At 35.0% G+C, this 18,504-nt stretch overlaps 1 protein-coding gene across 1 annotated transcript; it reads right to left on the bottom strand.

The window, feature by feature from the left end:
* Positions 1–852: 852 nt before the first annotated feature.
* On the bottom strand, positions 853–15,209 carry calb1 (calbindin 1). Its single transcript, XM_058745766.1, has 11 exons — positions 15,076–15,209; positions 14,711–14,787; positions 9,065–9,139; positions 8,489–8,569; positions 8,210–8,266; positions 5,555–5,632; positions 5,398–5,453; positions 5,261–5,300; positions 5,126–5,179; positions 2,650–2,721; positions 853–1,609 (listed from the first exon to the last, which is right to left on the bottom strand). The coding sequence occupies exons 1-11, from the start codon at positions 15,152–15,154 to the stop codon at positions 1,496–1,498; spliced, it is 783 nt and encodes a 260-aa protein (XP_058601749.1). The 5' UTR covers positions 15,155–15,209; the 3' UTR covers positions 853–1,495.
* Positions 15,210–18,504: the final 3,295 nt, after the last annotated feature.

Below are 18,504 nucleotides of genomic sequence, written 5' to 3'. Positions count from 1 at the left end.
TCAAGCCTAATCACTAGATATTACTGGCAGGGTGCTAAAATAACTCATAAATTGGCATCGAAATTCTGGTATCAAAACAATTTTCTACAACGCTTGAAGGGAAGACACATTTCTCTCGAATGCCATTCATCCTTGGTGTTCCAGTCCAAAGGTGGCTAATCGAAAATTCCACAATTCCATAATATCTTGATATAGATATGGGAAAATATGAAAATCAACTGCGTTGTCAATTTGCCGCTATCCTAGTTGATTTAGTTTCATCAAGCTCTCAGCGTTCCAACTAAACAAACCGGTTTAAACACAGTGTTTCTGTTTGTTCGCAATGACGTAAGTTTTATGTCTTAGAGTGTCTGCTTTGGGAAGGTCAACTGTTCAATTATAAGATAAGATCATGATCTGCTGAAACTTTAAATGGGAAGGAGAACTCTACTGAGAGTTGCTTGCTTTGTGTTTTTTGCTCGAACTCTCCAACCCCAGTTTTATGTTCATATACATTTTCAAAACCAGGCATTTATTTTGAGAATGATTTTAATTACAGCGCAAACTAACATTTGCATTTTGTGATTATGTTGCACCGAATCACACAATGAACTTCTTCAGATCTTCATCATTTACTCATATTGTTCCAAACCCGACTGACTTTCTTCAGCAGAACACAAAAGAAGATATGTAGAAGAATGCTTCAACTGTTTTTATCCATACAATGAAAATCAATGAAGTTCAAAACATTGGATCCCATTGACTTTCACTGTATTTCTTCCACTGAAAAGAAAGTCATACAAGTTTGGAATTAAAATTAGGTCGATTTTTTTTTAGAGACTAAAGGATCTTTGACACAACTGGACGCAGATAGTCATTCAATAAGTTTAATGTTTTCTTACACAGTGTCTGTGGTGTTTAGCATAAAGTAGCATGTCATTCTTTACAGTGCAAAATCTAACATTAGAGACAGGACTGGGGCGATCCATTACATTTCCGCATGTGTTTGCAGTCAAAAATACCCCACTAGCAGGGCCTGCCGTCTGTTACAAACATGCATTGCAAAGGTAAATGCAGCCTTTTGGAGTTTAACATAGATTCCACCAACAGGCCGTGTTTCATCAGCATTCCTTGAGGACATTATTGCTTTTGTCTATGATATTGTAAGATAAATCAATACTTATTATACTTACTGAATAGGTATTGGTGGATATTTTGAATATTGAATCGGGATGGGGATTTGTTAGCATGTTGGGACTCTTCTTTTGTTGAGGGAAATGTTGTGTTTATGTATGCAGTGTAGGTTGTAAGTATTGTACGTGTGCCATTGTTAAAAAATCTGTACACTTAGAAACAGTATAGAAACAACAAATTGAAAAGTATGTGCCACAGGGTTGCCTGTCTATGTGAAATCCATGTTCAAAATGAAAGAACGTAAGAGGGTTCTAGCTACTTTACGCGCCACAGGTGAGCTGAGGGTGGGGTTCTGGGATAATGTGTGTACAGACAGAGGCGTTCACATCTCCTCTGCGCATAACACCAGCGCTAACTCTGTTCTGTAGAGCTTGCCGCCATCAGACAGAGCCATGATGGCGCTCTTATACGTTGGGATTTTGCTGACTTCTAGTACCTGTGAAGAGATTGGAAGAGCATCTTGAGTGATTTGTCAGTGTGGCATTAGAAATGTCCAGTTTTCATGAGTCTCAAAGGCTTTTTTCAGACATGCAGCAACATTTTTAAAACCCAAAGTAAACCATATAAATATATTGAATTATATACTGTATAATCTAATTAAAATTACTCTTTTACTTTACTACATTTATGAAGTTTGAACAAACCCTTCAAAATGGCCTGAACAGTTGCTGTTCTAATGCTTGGTGTCAGTAAGATTTTTTTCTGGGAAATGAATACTTTTACTCACAAAGAATGCATTAAACTGATTAAAAGTGACAGAAATCGTTTGTAACGTAAATGTGTTTACTGTTTCACATAAATACTGTTCTTTGAAGTTTGTTAATCAAAGAAATATATATATATATATATATGTATGGACCAACAATATTTTATGACTCATCCTGCACTACATAGATTCTTGTCCAATCAGGTGTTTTCTAGAATAAAAAGGCCCCTCCCCCCATCAGCAGCTAGCAAGTCGCTAATCGCCTAGTGGTTATTTTAAAAATGGGCTCTGCCAAAACTTCCTGTAATAATAGTAAATTTGTTGGCACAAGAAAGACAACTACACTTCATGGAATCTTCAATTCTTGAAGAATGCTTTTCCCCACAGACTTCCATAGAAAGTGCATTTCTATTTTTGCTAATATTGTTTGTTTTTACAAACTGAGGGACTAAAGCTGTTATCTGAGGTAATCTACAGAATACTGGCTGAACTTGTACTGATCCCAGACAAATGCCTTTTTTAGTAATGATAGTTGTGTATGACATTAGTTTCTTCCTTTTTTCTGTTCTCTAAAGCTGAGAATTTGCATGCAATCCACATGCAGCAGCAGGAGATTAGATTTCTCGCTAGTATTATCATTTATGAGTTTGCTTCAGAAAAATAGTTTGTGCTCATCTTTAGCTTCAAATGAGAATCAGAATACATCAACAAATCTCAGAAAATAAAAGCATGAAACCTCCGATCAGCTGGGTTTTATTTTAGATGCGTACCTTCTTGTTTTTCTCACAAAGGTCTTTGAGGAGGGCATCAAGCTCATTCTCGTCCATGTAACCGTTCCTGTCCTGGGAGAGGTGGAGAGCATAGTGAACATTAACGAGCACAGATGTGTGACAGCCACTGAGGAAACTCAGCGTCATGCCACTTTACCATCATTTCCTGTATTCTCTATTCAGACATTAGGGACGCCTCATGCAATGTTCTCTAGGGAGAGATTGGAAATCAGGGCATTAAGGATCGGTTTTGCACACAGAGTCAATGCAATGACATGCTGGGTCTCGGGGTGCTCATTTGGTGCTTTGAAGAAATAACAGCCAGAGGAAGTGGGCCTGTAACGTCCTTTAGATGGCCTGAGACATTTAGAAGTGCTTCTGAAAACGCACTGTATGTTCTATATGTATTGGCTTTGGTTTAAAGGAAAACACCTTTTTTTATTCACCATCATGGCCTACCTTCCTTTTTTAAAATCAATTTTATATTTCTTAAATTTTTAGGAACATGAAAGTAGATTTTATTTGATTTGACTTTTTGACTAAAATTTATACATATATGTGACCCTGGACCACAAAACCAGTCAGAAGTGTCAATTTTTCGAAATTGTGATTTCTACATCATCTGAATGCTAAATAATAAGCTTAATAAATAAGCTTTCCATTGATGTATGGTTTGTTAGGACAGGGCAATATTTGGCCGAGATACAACTATTTGAAAATCTGGAATCTGAGGGTGCAAAAAAATCTAAATACTGAGAAAATCACCTTTAAAGTTGTCTAAATGAAGTTCTTAGCTATGCATATTACTGATCAAAAATTAAGTTTAGATATATTTACGGTAGGAAATTCACTAAATATCTTCATGGAACATGATCTTTACTTAATATGATAATGATTTTTGGCATAAAATAAAAATGGATAATTTTGACCCATACAATGTATTTTTGGCTATTGCTACAAATATACCCCAGCGACTTAAGACTGGTTTTGTGGTCCAGGGTCACATATACTGTACCATAAAATCTAGGCATTTGCCATTTAAATGGATAGTTCACCCAAAAATTTTAATTCTGGCATTAATTACCCTCATGTCTTTCCAAACCCATAAAACCTTCGTTCATCTTTGGAACACAGATTAAGATATGTTTTTAAAATCTGAGAGCTCTCTGACAAGGATATTACCACGATCAAGGTCCAGAAACATAGCAAGGACATCAGTAAAATAGTTATTTTTTATTAATTTTTTTATTAACTTTTACAGTAGTTTCATAAAATTACAGTTGAACCACTGATGTCACATTTTACCGATGTCCTTACTACGTTTCTGGACCTTGATCTTAGTAGGACCCTTGCTGTCTATGGGAGGGTCAGAGAGCTCTCGGATTTTAAAAACATATCTTAATCTGTGTTCCAAAGATGAATGAAGGTCTTGCAGGTTTGGTACGACATGAGGGTGAGTAATTAATGACAGAATTCTCATTTTTGGTGAACTATCCCTTTAAATTAAGAATAAGCTAATCAAGTAAGTCCATGTATTTTCACAATGTCTGAAATATGGCCTTAAAATCACCTCTTACATTTTTAGGAACATAGAAGTATTTTATTTTATTTTATTTTCACAGTTTTTGGACATAAAATAACAGTTTAGCAACCTGGGATGCTCAAGAACAAATCGCCACACATTTTTTCCCTTTTTTTGTATTTTTATATATTGATATAATATTTTGAGGTTAAATAAAAACATAATTATAATTTTTGTGTGAACTGTTTTGTTTACTATTGCATATACTGCATCAAAAATAAGCTTCATTATGACTTTTCAAGAGGCATTAAAGCATTAAATTAGGAATAAGACCGTCAAGTAAGTCTATGTATCTCCATAATATCCGTAAAGTGGCTTTAAATCACCTCTTAATGGCCTGATGAAAGAACGAGCTAGCCTGTTGCATTGTCCCAGAGCAAACCGTATGAGGCCAAACCACATGTCTGCTAAATGCAGACCAGCAGTCGGTGTTTCTGTAATGAAATGCCCCAGAGCTTTAAGCACATGCTGCCTCCTCTAATGCCGTATCATCACTCTGTGTTTTCTAATAGCCCAAAAACGGGTATGTGTGCCTTTGAGCCAGTCGCCATGTGAGTTTGCAACCCGAACCTGCCAATCAATAAAGATCAGGGGTGCTGTCATCAGCAGTGAGGAACTTGTCCTATTCAGGGACACAGTAATACATTACAATGGAGCCAGGGCCAAAAGATTCAATGGTGTTGGAGGTGATATCCAGAAAGAGCACTGTCTTTGCATACTAATGGCTGCTTTCCTCGGGTCTTATACAATTGGAGACACTCTGGCTGATCTATGCATGCTTGGTTATGCATAAAATCAACCAGTATTAAGTTTAGGCTTGAGGTATTTTAAGGTTGTCAGGCACAGAGGATTTTAAAGATATGACAGAGTGATTGATCGATGCAAGAGACTTACCTGATCGTATAACTCAAAAATTTTGTTGAATTCTTTTCTGGCCATTTTTACGCCCTGAAGAAAAGATTTGTTCAGTTGTAGGCGGTTAAAAGTAAATCCAATGCATTTCTGAGTTCATTCCTAATGCGGACATACCTGAAATTTGAGTAGAAAGTTCTCCTGGTCCGGTAACAGCCTGTTTAAAAAATAAGAGATATTTGGCTTTTTTTTTAATCAATCAAAGTTAATAGGGCAATGATAAATATTCATAACAAATTTGCAAGCTCACTAACCGTGCCATTTCTGACAGACATAATTTCCCATCCTTATTTGAATCGAAAATTTTCAGCTGTAAAAAAATAAACAATATTTATTCCCTCAAGTGGCAAGTTCTCAAGGTGACACTAAATACACATTTTTGTTGGGCTGTGGAGTTCACTCTGAGCTTACAGTAGTCAGTGTGTACTCCTCTAATTTCTTCTCATCATATGGTTTTTTAGCCCTCTGAAGCAGGTCTTTCAAAAAATTCTGAAAAACATTAGGTTGGATTATACACAGTCTTTAAGAAAGTTTGGGGTCAGTAAGATTATTTTTTACATGAATACTTCTCAGGATGCATTAAATATATTTTGAACAATAACTTATAAACCTTCAATGACAGAAATACTTTGAGAAAAGATGATTATGCAGAGAAATCTCCACCAATCAGAGAATGACAAGAAGTAAATTGCACTTCTGTGAAGCTCTGCAAATGACTGGGTCAGTTTCTCTGTCTGCACACTCAAACTACCTAAACATTTGTATGCATAATATGCATATTTTATAAAGGTAAAAGTTCTCTGCCATTTTTAATTCGATTATCATTTGCAATGCTTCATGGGATTGTAGTTATTTTCCTACTTAAAGCCATTTGTCTTTTTGTCTTAAATTTTCAAATGCTAATGTTGTGATTCACCTTGTAGCTAATTGGTTTAGTTCAGGGCTTATAACAATTAAACAAAGACTTTTCAAAATCCATATGGGAAAAAATCATGAGAAAAATACTTCCAGAACCAAGGCTGCTGAAAAAGCGAGCAGGCACTTTTGCATTTGATTGTAGAATATAACCAGTTTTGACCAATCAGCATCCATGACTGGAACTATCCATATTATGTTTTGTATAGTGGTGCTGTCTCCAAAATGCAATGTCCATAATTAACAGAGCTCTCAGAATTTCCTTTTCCTGCCGGAGGTCCATTAGTGGGTCCAAAAGCAGTCCAGTGTTGACAGATTGCACTCATCAAATCACTGACTGTAAATCTGGCAGCTGTTCAAAGAAACCGCTCTCTATTTTAATTTAAATGCACAAATCCTCAGTGCTTGCTTTACACAAGCCCCTTTGAGGGATGCATATGGTTATTAGTGCTGGTCTAAAAATCTAATCTTTTGTTTTGTTTGTTGTCGTACCCTCCAGTCCACATGCTAGTGAAAGACCTAGAGCACTGCTGACTTTTAAGAAGGAAACTCCAGAGTGGGTAATCCAATATGCTCATGATTGACCTCATGAGTCTCTTACATTTTAGAAGGTACGAGCTGCCTTCTGAGGCGATTTGCATCTTTAGTTTAATTATGTGTTGTTAATTAGTTTACTCTTTAAAAAGGTGTGTCCTGAGTGATATGAAACAAGATCATAAAGAGATAATAGGATGGAATTGAACTTTAAGTATGCTGATCAGCAAGTTTGTGTGCCAAATGTGCTAATGCCTTACTCCCTTCTAAACCCAAAAGATGTTAACCCTCTTTGTCCATGTTCATCTGAGAGCTCTGAAAGCTAATTTAGTGTCTTAACTAACAAACCTAACTTAAACTTAAAGAACGGTTCACATAGAAATGAAAAACTGCTGACAATTTCCTCACCCCCTTTTTTTTTTTTTTTGTTTCTTCATTGGAACAGATTTGGTGAAATTTAGCCTTATCACTTGCTTACCAGTCTCTGCAGTGAATGGGTGCTGTCAGAATGAGAGTCCAAACAGCTGATTAAAAACATCACAATAATCCACGCACCAACTCCAATCCATCAATTAATGTCTTGTGAAGCGAAAAGCTGTGAGTTTGTAAGAAACAAATCCATCATTAAGGCGTTTCAACTTTATACCATTGCTTCTGGCCAAAATACCAATCCATTATCCATGATACTGCATCAAACCATGATAACCATGATAACGCATCAAAATTCACTGACATTTGCTTAGAACTGTTGTAGACTGTTTTTGCTTGTAAATGGTGCTTAATCTGTGCATATTTCTCTCCCAGTTTAGACAAGATTTCCTTTTCACTGGAGAAAGCAATATTATGATAGAGGATCTTAGCTGGAAGTAACAGTTTAAAGTTAGAACATCTTAATGATGGATTTATTACAGACACACAGCTTTTACTTCACAAAACGTTAATTGATGGACTGGAGTTATGTGGATTATTTGTGGATTATTGTGATGTTTTTTTTGTTTTGTTTTGTTTTGTTTTTCAGCTTTTTAAACTCTCAAACCTGACGGCACCCATTCACCGCAGAGGATTCAATGGTGAGCAAGTGATGCAATGCTACATTTATCCAAATCTGTTCCAATGGAGAAACAAACTTATCTACATCTTGGATGGTCCAAGGGTGAGTAAATTGTCAGCTTTTCTCTCTCTCATTTTTGGTGAACCATTTCTTTAACTGGTTGATACTTCATGGCTTTTTTCCCGCAAGCATATGAGAATAAATTCTGAACTCCAAAAATGAATAACCAATCCAATGCGTTTGGTTCAAGATTCCAGTATACTTATTTAGTTTTATTGCATTTTTCTGTAACATTTTTGCTGAGGTCAAACTGACATCAAACAGAACCAGAAATGTTATTGTAGTCACATTTCCGAAAAGTACATGTTGAGTGTGTCCTGGTTTAGTCAGGGCAACATGCATAACTGAAGGGAAAATAACAGGTTTAAAATGACTAGTATTATTTTTACACCTACAGCATTGGGGTGTCTGGGTTTTCACACAAGGTTAAGTTCCTCAACAAAGATGGTTGCTCTCTGAGCTCACATCTTGCGAGAGGTTAAAAGTTAAAAGAGTTTATTTCTCACCTTAAGTTCGTCAGCTTCGATGTATCCACTGTGATCAGCATCATAAATTCTCCAAGCCTGGTGGAGAAATTAATAACGTTAAACACTGGAATTGTTACAGAAAGCTGAAGCCGATCTTCAGAATTTACATTTTTAAATGTCTTTTAATATATATATATATATATATATATATATATATATATATATATATATATATATATATATATATTTTTTTTTTTTTATAAAAATTGTATTCTTCAAAGACATGCAATGGTGTATTCTAGGTTGTATAAACCTCACCTCCATAAATTCTGCACAGGATTTCAGCTGTTGTCTGAAAAATAGCAAGAAGTTTTCCTCTGTAGGGAGTATTTGAACCAGCTGTGAAAGACGTAAAAAGACAAAGCTCAGATCATCAAAATGTATGCACTTTTTGATTATTATAATGTGCATCAATTCCTATGGGAAAGACAAGTTGACTGTCAGCTATGAAGGGATGTCTGGGGTCTGAGGATATCTGCTCAGTAATAGCATCTCTGAAATGATACTCCCCAGAGAGCCGACAGCTGCACTGATGACTGTACATCTACACGCATTCACTGCTCTGAACAGGTTACACATTCAACAATGTGAACAAGCGATTCTGTTTTGAAACTGATGTTTTGATGGTCAGAAGTGAACAAACATTTTTGTCGTAGGTAAATCAACACCACATGAGCTGAATATTGGATTATGTCAACATGCCGAACCTTTTTAATTTTGGAGCCTAAACACTGCGGTCTGTGCCTGCCAGACAAAATTGCTTGCGCCAGTCATTTGGACAGTCCAAAAAATCTCTTATTTTAATATCATAGCATAGGGTTTTAGCTTTCTTACCTCAATGATACCTATTTTTCCATCAGCATTTCGCTCATATTTCTCCACAAAGGCCTTCATTTTGTCTGTTAGTTCCTGGGGGGGAGATAAAATAATTTAACAAACAGGCATTCTAAAGAATACATTCTTTAACTCTTAGGCATTTTAACAAAAAATACAGTTTGCTGCAAATTTCAGTGGCTATAATCAAGCTTCCAGCTGCCTTCTAAAAGCCATTGATGTGTTAGAACAAATACGCACAAACAGATGGGATGTACTGCTATCTTCAACCCTCATTGCACAATGCTGATTGTGTTTTCATACTGCTTTTGATACAGATGAGAGGAGTTCTCATTCCTCAAAAAAAAAACAAAAAAAAAAACTTGCCCTTCTTGGCATAGGACACAGAGCGGTGACTGTGCAGAAATCACTAAAATGTGAAACACCTCAGTTCATTCATATGATGGGGTATTGGTTTTAATGAAGGTTAGGCCCAGACAAGAGTTTGTTACATCTGCTTGAAGCACCAATAAAATGCAACCCACAAAGTTTTCTAAACTTTCGCCTATTTATTTGTCTTACTTCAGTTTCAGTGCAAATCAATAGGGTGGCTGAGACAAATGAAGGCATATCCTCAAGCAGGCATCTCTGAAAGGGCATGGCACTGGTGTAGGGCAGAATTCTAAATTGAGTGTATACTGTTTCCAGTGTGCTTTAGGTGATATGGAAAGTTTAAAAAGATATTTTTTTTTTTTTTTTTTTAGAAATTCCTAATTATACACTATATTTATAATATATTTATTCTTTATTTTTACTCAATATTTCTTGTGGATTATAATTAAAATGTTCAATTTTTTCATATGTAGTATACCGTTATATATAAAATCCATAGAAAAATGGATAATGTCCTGGAAGAAAGTTACCAGTGCATTTTCCATTAAATTTCTTTCAACCCTAAAACACTACACAACACAATGCATAATTCAAAATAGACCTGAAAACAAACCACCTATAAAAAAATTTAAAATTCCTGCTTCTTGTAGCTTTGAAGTCTATTTCATGTTTTTTTTCAATTCAATTCAATTCAAGTTTATTTGTATAGCGCTTTTCACAATACAAATCATTGCAAAGCAACTTTACAGTTCAACAACGTTGTTTTCACCGCGCTCTTCTGTTACTTGATCTTTTTATTTTGGTGCGTCAATCTGATAAATTACTTAGTATAAGAAATTATGATCCACACTCACGAGAACAGAACAGTCTTCTTTTTGTTTAACATTCATCACTGATGGGGAAAAGACACAAAGGTTTCGGCTCAAAGCCTTCCTCAGTGTGCAAAAGCAGATTTACAGGAAATTAAGTTTCTACAATATATTTAGTAGTAGCTTATCAGTGGTGACTGTCAAGTTGATGTACATATGGAAAAAATGTATGGTAAAAATCAGTTAATGACGTAATCAAACTTTTTTCTATATTATAATGAAATGTATTTATATGTTGCCTGCAAACATTTTATTTTTTATCAGAATATACTGCTCATTTTTAATTACACTGGTGGCCCTTAAAGTTGAATATAAACATAAGAACAATTGTTTGTAGATCTCTGTTTATTTATTGTATTATAATGCAGTTTGTCATTTCTTACCTCTGTATCCATTAGCCAAACATTTCTGAACTGGTGATAGTACTGTATCTATAATGTCTGCCATAATGATTGATGGCTGTTCTGTGTGGTTGGTTGAAAAGACCCATTGATTAATTGTACAAGTAACCATCCTGAAATCCTTGTCTTCTGTGGTTTCTGTCCAGATAAGTGACAAAAACGCAAAATATTTCTGCTTTAGCTGATATGACAGTGAAGGAAGGATAAAAACATAATTTAAAAGAACCGGAGAAAATATTCAAATGAAACTGTTTAGGTTGAGCGGCCCTCTTTCAGATAAAAATAGATGAATTTGTGTGAATTAATTTGAATATACAATATATAAACTACCAGTCAAAGGTTTTTGAAAAGTAAGATTTTTAATGTTTTTAAAAAGTATCTTCTGCTAACCAAGCCTGCATTTATTTGATCCAAAGTACAACAGTAAGAGTAAAACCATTTTTAATATTTTTACCATTTTTAAATAAATGTTTTCTATTTCAATGTATTTTAAAATGTAATTTATTCTGGTTATTTTAAAGCTGAATTTTTAGCATCATTACACGATCCTTCAAAAATCATTCTAATATTCTTAAATTAATATGTTGTATTTTGTGCTATACTGAACTGACTACTCATTTATTATTTAAAATAAAATAATTGTTCACAAAAAATAAATCATTCTAATATTCTGATTTGCTCCTCAAAAAACATTTATTGTTATTATTTTGAAAAAAGCTCAGTAGAACTTTTTCAGATTTCTTTGATTAATAAAAAGTTCAGAGGAACAGCATTTATCTGAAATAGAAATCTTGAAACATTTTTGTAACATTATAAATGTCTTTATCATCACTTTTGATCAATTTAAAGCATCCTTGCTAAATAAAAGTATTAATTTCTATAACTTCTTTCCAAAAAAATAAAAATTATACTGACTCCAAGCGTTTGAATGGTAGAATGTTACAGCTTTTTATTTCAGATATATGCTGCTCTTTAGATCTTTCAATACATCAAAGAATCCTGAAAAAATGTACTCAACTGTTTTAAATATTGATAATAATAATAATAATAATAAAACTATTATATACTAGACTGTCTTTATGCTGCTTTTGACATTTTTGTAATCAGTTATTTTTCGATTTTTACTCATTTGATGTTTGTAGATTGTCACCATTATTGAGGTTTGTGCGTTCACATCTATATGAATACATTTTCAGTCTGCTTTATTCGAGAGTATCAGGTAAACACAGCAAGTACGGTAAGCACAGATGTACAAGATTAAATGAAACCTGGACACACACACTATCTATAAGTCTTAAAGTCTGAATAAATTAAATTGTTATATGCAGAGGCCCATGAGAGACATTCAGGGAGCAGAAAAGCACAGCACAATATCATTAGAGGTGTGAAATGACCCAGTGGCTGCTTTTCCTCAGTCCTGTCACAGTCCATCACCTCCTCTTTATGTCTAATAGGGCTGTAACTCAATGACATGGGAATCTCAATAAAGTACAGCCACTGAACACAACCTCAGGAACAACATGGAGGACAAGAAAGTCACTGTTTTACAATGTCAGACCAGCTGCACACCTGTATATTTGGATCTTAGAAGAGTATAAAATGGTGTGATTGTAGAGGTTAAATATCAGTGCTGGTAAATGCTCGTTTGAGTAAAAGTGTCAAGGTTTACCTATTAGCTGGTGATTGATACTGTAACTAAAAAACTGGTTCAAAAAGCCTCTTTTATCGTAACTGACATTAAGAATTAGCAGTGTATTCTGTCAGATTTTATTGCAGGCAACATACACTATATTGCCAAAAGTATTGGGACACCCCAATCTTAATGATCAATGATATTATAGGGAATTGTGTGCTTCTAATTTTTTAGAAATGTTCTAGATTTGTGCTCATGGAAATTATAAAGCATTCAAACCTGTTCATTAGAAGGGGTGAACCAATACTTTTGGCAATATAGTGTATATTGGTAACATTTTATATTTTATATTTAGAGTGCACATTTTATTATTATTATTTTTTTTTTTTTGGTAGTCATTAAAGAAGGCCTTTTCACCTTCTTGTTGTGCCATCAACCAATCAACATTATCATTATATGTTTGATTATTATTATTAGCAGTAGTGGTGGTGCTAATATTTTATTTTATCCAGTAGAGAAGACTTGTGCATGTTCTTGGTGTTATTATCAATATGTTTTAATTTATTTATATATTATTTATTATATTCATTTATTAATGTATTTTGCCTCAAAACCTTTCAGTTGTTCCCTTGACCAGATAGTTTCAGTCCTTTACTTTCAAGGGTCACCCGAGCAACTACCATTGAGATGGAAATGCTTCCTACAAGTATATAATCTGATCCCATAAAGAGCAAGCCTTGAGACCTTGAGCATGCTACCTAACCCGGGTTGCTCATAGAGCATCACTAAATGGCTGCTTACTCTGACCTTCATGATGGAACAACTCAAAACTTCACATTTGTTATTATGACATTCATTACAGTCATTCGGTTCTCAATTATTCAGCATGTATTCAGTCATTCCCAGCTCTTATGAATGTTGTTTGCTTGGCAATTTCAGCATATGTATTTTCCAGACAAGAACAAACCATCATTCGTACCATTAATGAGTTTCATCCAAGGTCATTCCACAACATCAAGTCTGCACGCAGTTTCCTTCAATGAGGCTTAAGTTCTTTCATCTTTGTTTTAAACACACTGTGCATTGCTGGTCTTTATAGATAAGCGCATAACCAGCAGATTGCAACTACAGAGGACGACAGAGTTATTGTAAAACAAACGCAAATGAGGATTTATTCTCTATGAAGCAAATGAGGGGAGGAGCCAGCAGCAGATGTGCATGGACCCAGATGGGGAGACAGACTCTAACGTGCTGACTGAGACAAACTGGGACAAAGTCTCTGTCCTCTATCAGAGCTTTAACAGGTCTGATAACATACCACTCCATCATACGATACAGCAAAGGCAGAATTCATCATCATTTATTATAAATGGTAGCCTGCAAAATGTGTAATGCTACTAAAATTGCAATATCTTCTGAAAAGGTCACACAAATAAAGTGTCATTTTACTGAACCAAAATGAGAACCATTTAGATGACCTCTGACCTCTGACCATGACCAACACCTCACACCCTCATCTGAGGAGAAATTATTTGCAGATATTATCTTGTTGGGCTGCAGTGGTGTCTGATGCAAAATGATTTTTCAGTGTTAACAAAGTTATTTTTTTTTTTTTATCTTTCATTTTTTTCTAAAATTTTTAATTTTCTTAAACATTTGCTTTTTCAAACTCCTCTACAACTAAAAAAAAATCAGGGAAACTGAACTTTGCAATCTTCTTGCAATCTACTACCATATCCTTAATATCAAACACAAATGGATCAGATTGAAAAAAAATAATAATAATTTGAATTAAAAATAGATAGAATAGAAAAATAGAATTTTAGACGATTTTTCCAGATTTAGGCATAATTTAGACTAGTATGTTTATATATAATAAATGTATAATTAGTTTTATATTATGAATAATAATAATTATGTATTTTATTTGTATTCTTCAAAGAAATCAAACTCATTTCATGTTGTTGAGTGTTCTAATAGCCAAATGAATTATTTGGCTTTAATTTTTAATTTTTTTTTTTACCACAAAATCGAAAGTTCACACAGTCTATTACGTGGACAGCAGGAAAATTTGATAATACATGTCAAGTTTCATCATTTTCCAATGTCAGGGGAAATTTTATATTTGAAAAGAAAAGCATTTTGCACAATTTTTTTTTTTCTCCAAAACAATACAGGATTTTTTTTTCTTGAGAAATTATTTTTTGCTTTTTCCCCAATAATAATTATGAATACTGTTCTTATTATTGTTGTTATTATATTATTATTGTTATATCAACACAATATATTTTTGGGATGTTTCACACATGTGTTCTAGCCTGATGCTTATATACCAATATGCAGCAGAAGACTGAAGAAAACTGAGACTTACCAGTCCTGCTTGTTTTCGAGCTTGCTGAAGTTCTTTGATAAAATTCTGCAACTCCTTCCCCTCGATATATCCATTACCTGAGAGCATTTACACCCCAAATCAACGACACAACACAGATGAGACTTGCTTTCAGCCAAAAAGTATATTTCAAAACCATCTGAAACGATTTATAATCTATCTCTAGTCAAATTTTGACATCCTCACAGGTTAATGACTGTCTGTTAGGTAAGATACATTAGACAAATAATTTTAACCAAACTTTTGGAAACCAGTTGCAAAGCAGGTGGCAAGAATAATCCCTTTTTTTTTTTCTTCCCCAAAAATTTTTCAGTTCATGAAATCCACAAAATAAGGAAAGAAATTACCATCGTTGTCATAATGATGGAATATATCCAGGAACTGAGAGGCTGAGATCTCTACTCCTTGCAGGTAGGCGTTTGCCATGTTTTCTCCGTGTGTCAGGCGCTGAAGCTGTGAGACCGATGCTGTGAGAATGGCTCTGTGATGACTCCAGTATTTAAGTGAAGTTCCGCCCTCCCCTCAGATGATGGCAAACGCCCAGCGCACCTCTGTCTCCGCGCGCCGCAGGTAGCGCGCGCACTGGTGACTTACTGCTGAGCTACACAGATGTGAGACGCATTTCAATCAGGACTTCTTTCTGCGCGGATGTCACAGACTCCAACCGAGCCCATTGACACTAATAAAACTCAAAATAGGAACTGTGGAACATTTAATCTGACGTGAAGTGCGCTTTATGGAAACAGTGACCGCTCATAATCAATAAAAAACATATTTTGGGCAGGAGGTTTTTATTAGCTTTTTTGTTTGCTATTTTTACATTGCTAATTTTTTCCAGCAATATATTAATTTCAACGATGCTTTCTCTAATTTAGCCGAGACTATTAGTCAAGCTTGCCAACTCAAATGACCAGAGTTAGGTGGCTATTCATGACATTTTCTATTGCAATCGTTTTCGTGCGATACTACGATAAAGCATGACAAGTATACTGTCATTATTCATAGACTTGCACGTCACATATTTCAGAAAAGCTTTTGTGGATTATTTTTATTTTTTAAGTTGTTTGAGGCGACGTGAACCTCGACAGATATCGAGCCTGACTGACACTTTCTTCATGTTTTCACGTAAACTAATAATCTAGAAAATGTTCAACAGTGCTTTAAAATGACGGGCGGTTTTTTGCTCCCCGAAAGTGATAAACGTATCCTATAATTCTCACACTAATCCTTGCTTTTGGTTGGACATTTATGTGCAATTTTGTCCTTAGAATATATCTTGCAAATGGATTCCAAAAATCTAGGTGCAAAAGGAAAATTGAACATACCTAGGTGGAAAATTGAGTCTAGATTTTTAGTTTACTGATGCAGTTTGAATGGCTTTGGAGGTTTGGTTCAGTGAGTTTACTATGCTTTTTTTTTCTTCTTCTTTGTGGTTGATGGTGACAGAGCTTTACCTCACTTTGGATATTTTTGGAGTTCGTTTTGGTTCAGAATCTACAAAGGTAAACTTGCAGTTCCCAGACACAGGACTTTATATGGAAAGCACCACTAATAGCTTGGCCTTCACAATTCAGAGACTTCATCATCCAGGAGAACAAACTTTTCTGTATGTTGCATATGTGTTCTTTGTGTATGAATTGATCCTAGTGCTAACCTTATGGAGTTAATTTTCCTTTTGCCTCTACGGACATCATTCCCAGTTCAGTTTTCTTGCTAGTTTTCTCTTGTTTACAGAACATTAATTCATAAAAATGAACAATGACCCATGAGATAATTGCTCTCCATATGTTAATTAATGAGGCTCTGCCCAGACAATGACGGCTGGGTCTCTGGTCCTCTGTCATGGCATCCTGCCTGGCAGGTAGGCAGGCAGACAGATAGATGGACAGTTCATCACACACAGCCACCCTCATGCAATTAGAAACTTCCCTGGTAGTCTGGCAGAGCGAGTAAACTGAGCTTAAATTAGACTGCATGGTGCTAATGGTGTGTCCAGATGTTATTCTCAACACAAAATTGGAGTTTCTTAGCACTCAGAGAGAGGGAGGCATGACGATGTGGCATATGTTTGTGGTGTCGGCCACTATTTGCTGTATAGACACACAGATGGGTTGGCTGACAGTTGTAGTGTGAACCGAGGCCATTATGAAACACTCCTGCAGAGTATTGTTGTGAGGAGCTTGCATCACACCTTAGCAAGTAAACAGTGGCACCTGCACATGTAAACAACTCATCTACACCTCAGATGCTGAGATACACACCATATGATACTTGCAATCAGAGTTAGAATATTGTAAACAGATTTCAAAAGTTCAGCTTCACTATGCTATAACTGTTGTACAATATATATATATATATATATATATATATATATATATATACTATACGCATTAGCAGTATCATATGAGAAAGAGTGCAATATGGTAAATCAGCACTGCTGAGACAACTGTAATCACATTTTTGTGGTCTGCGTAACTTTTTATAGTTAAGCACATCTTGATAACTCTCCTCATAAAAAGATGCCTCAGTGTATGTTATTCATGGAAGAACAATTTATCCATTAAGCAGATCACTGTTGAGCAACCAGTGGGAAATGGGAACCATTTTGGTTATTATTTTGTGTTTGTCTTGATCACTCATATACGCCAATTTTAAATTATCTCTTTCTTGCAAATTTGACTTTGTTTTTTCATAATAGAAATGTCTTCACTAATATAATTGTGATATGAAAACTGCTTACATTCATATTTTCCAATAATTTGCATCTCACTCAGCCATATAGAAAGTAATTCAACTTTGCTCCCAAGTTAATTGCCAGCTAATTTTAGGAAGTCTGATTGCAGCCAGTCTCAGCCTGGACTTACGACATAAAGAAAGTACTTTTTGTCCTTCAGATCCTGAAGATGCAGCAAATAGCCTATAGTGCGCTATCAAATCTGTGACAGCTGAGGTCTATCAGCAACCACACAGACATTTTGTCCTGGGTATTGTGGAACACCTTCTAACTGTGGTGGCATTTGCGGTGAAGTAGCAAGTCTGGATTTCTCTGATTATACCACAATAAGCAGTTTCGTCCTTGCTAATGTATGTGGAGCTTAAATGGTCGAAGTTCAGCCTTATGTTCCGTGAGAGATTTAACAGTCTGAAAAGAGTTTTAAGATCCGCCTTTCTAGCAGAACTTTCAAAGACCTAAAGACTGTTCAGAAGGAACCAGTATTTCATGCTGACTCCAAAAAACAGGAATGCGAATGTCTGCATTTAAATTAATTTGGGCCAGGTGAACTTTTGGTTTCTGTACATGACATTCAAAGAAAATCAAAGAAGGTTACCCCCGCAACACCAACACAGTCAAAACTTCGATCAAGTAAAAATCCATTTTATTGATAAGAATACTCATTATAAGATGGTGCTAATTAGAACAATGACTTTTTGACCCTAAGAGTTACATCTTAGAAGAGCAAAAATGAAAGTTTTTTTCAGTAAAAGAGTTATTTCAAATATTTTGCCCCAACTGGTATTTTTACAGAGACTATCTCATAAATACATGGAAAAAAGCAGCACCTGCATGCATATAAACCACTCATCACTATACCATTGATTTTAAAATATTCACGGTTCATGATGCATTGAAAATTAATCTGTCCATATGCTCATGATAACAGAAAACTCAATGGTGCAATAATAAAAGGGGATAAGAATTGTTATGAGAAAATGCAAAATACATAATTAAAGGGGTCATGAACTGCCTTTTTTATTATTTTGTGCTGTTCTCTGAG

The sequence above is a fragment of the Onychostoma macrolepis genome, chromosome 16 (assembly GCF_012432095.1).
Source record: "Onychostoma macrolepis isolate SWU-2019 chromosome 16, ASM1243209v1, whole genome shotgun sequence".
Taxonomy (NCBI): Eukaryota; Metazoa; Chordata; class Actinopteri; order Cypriniformes; family Cyprinidae; genus Onychostoma; species Onychostoma macrolepis.
This window is presented reverse-complemented; position numbering and strand designations above follow the sequence as displayed.

What these genes read in the sequence shown, in the direction of transcription:
- calb1 (XM_058745766.1), bottom strand. Translation starts at nt 15,154, where the DNA reads ATGGCAAACGCCTACCTGCAAGGAGTAGAGATCTCAGCCTCTCAGTTC. An exon ending in CCATCATTATGACAACGATG is followed by an intron (nt 14,788 to 15,075) that starts GTAATTTCTTTC and finishes AAATGCTCTCAG; the next exon opens with GTAATGGATATATCGAGGGG. An exon ending in TCGAAGCTGACGAACTTAAG is followed by an intron (nt 5,633 to 8,209) that starts GTGAGAAATAAA and finishes AATGTTTTTCAG; the next exon opens with AATTTTTTGAAAGACCTGCT.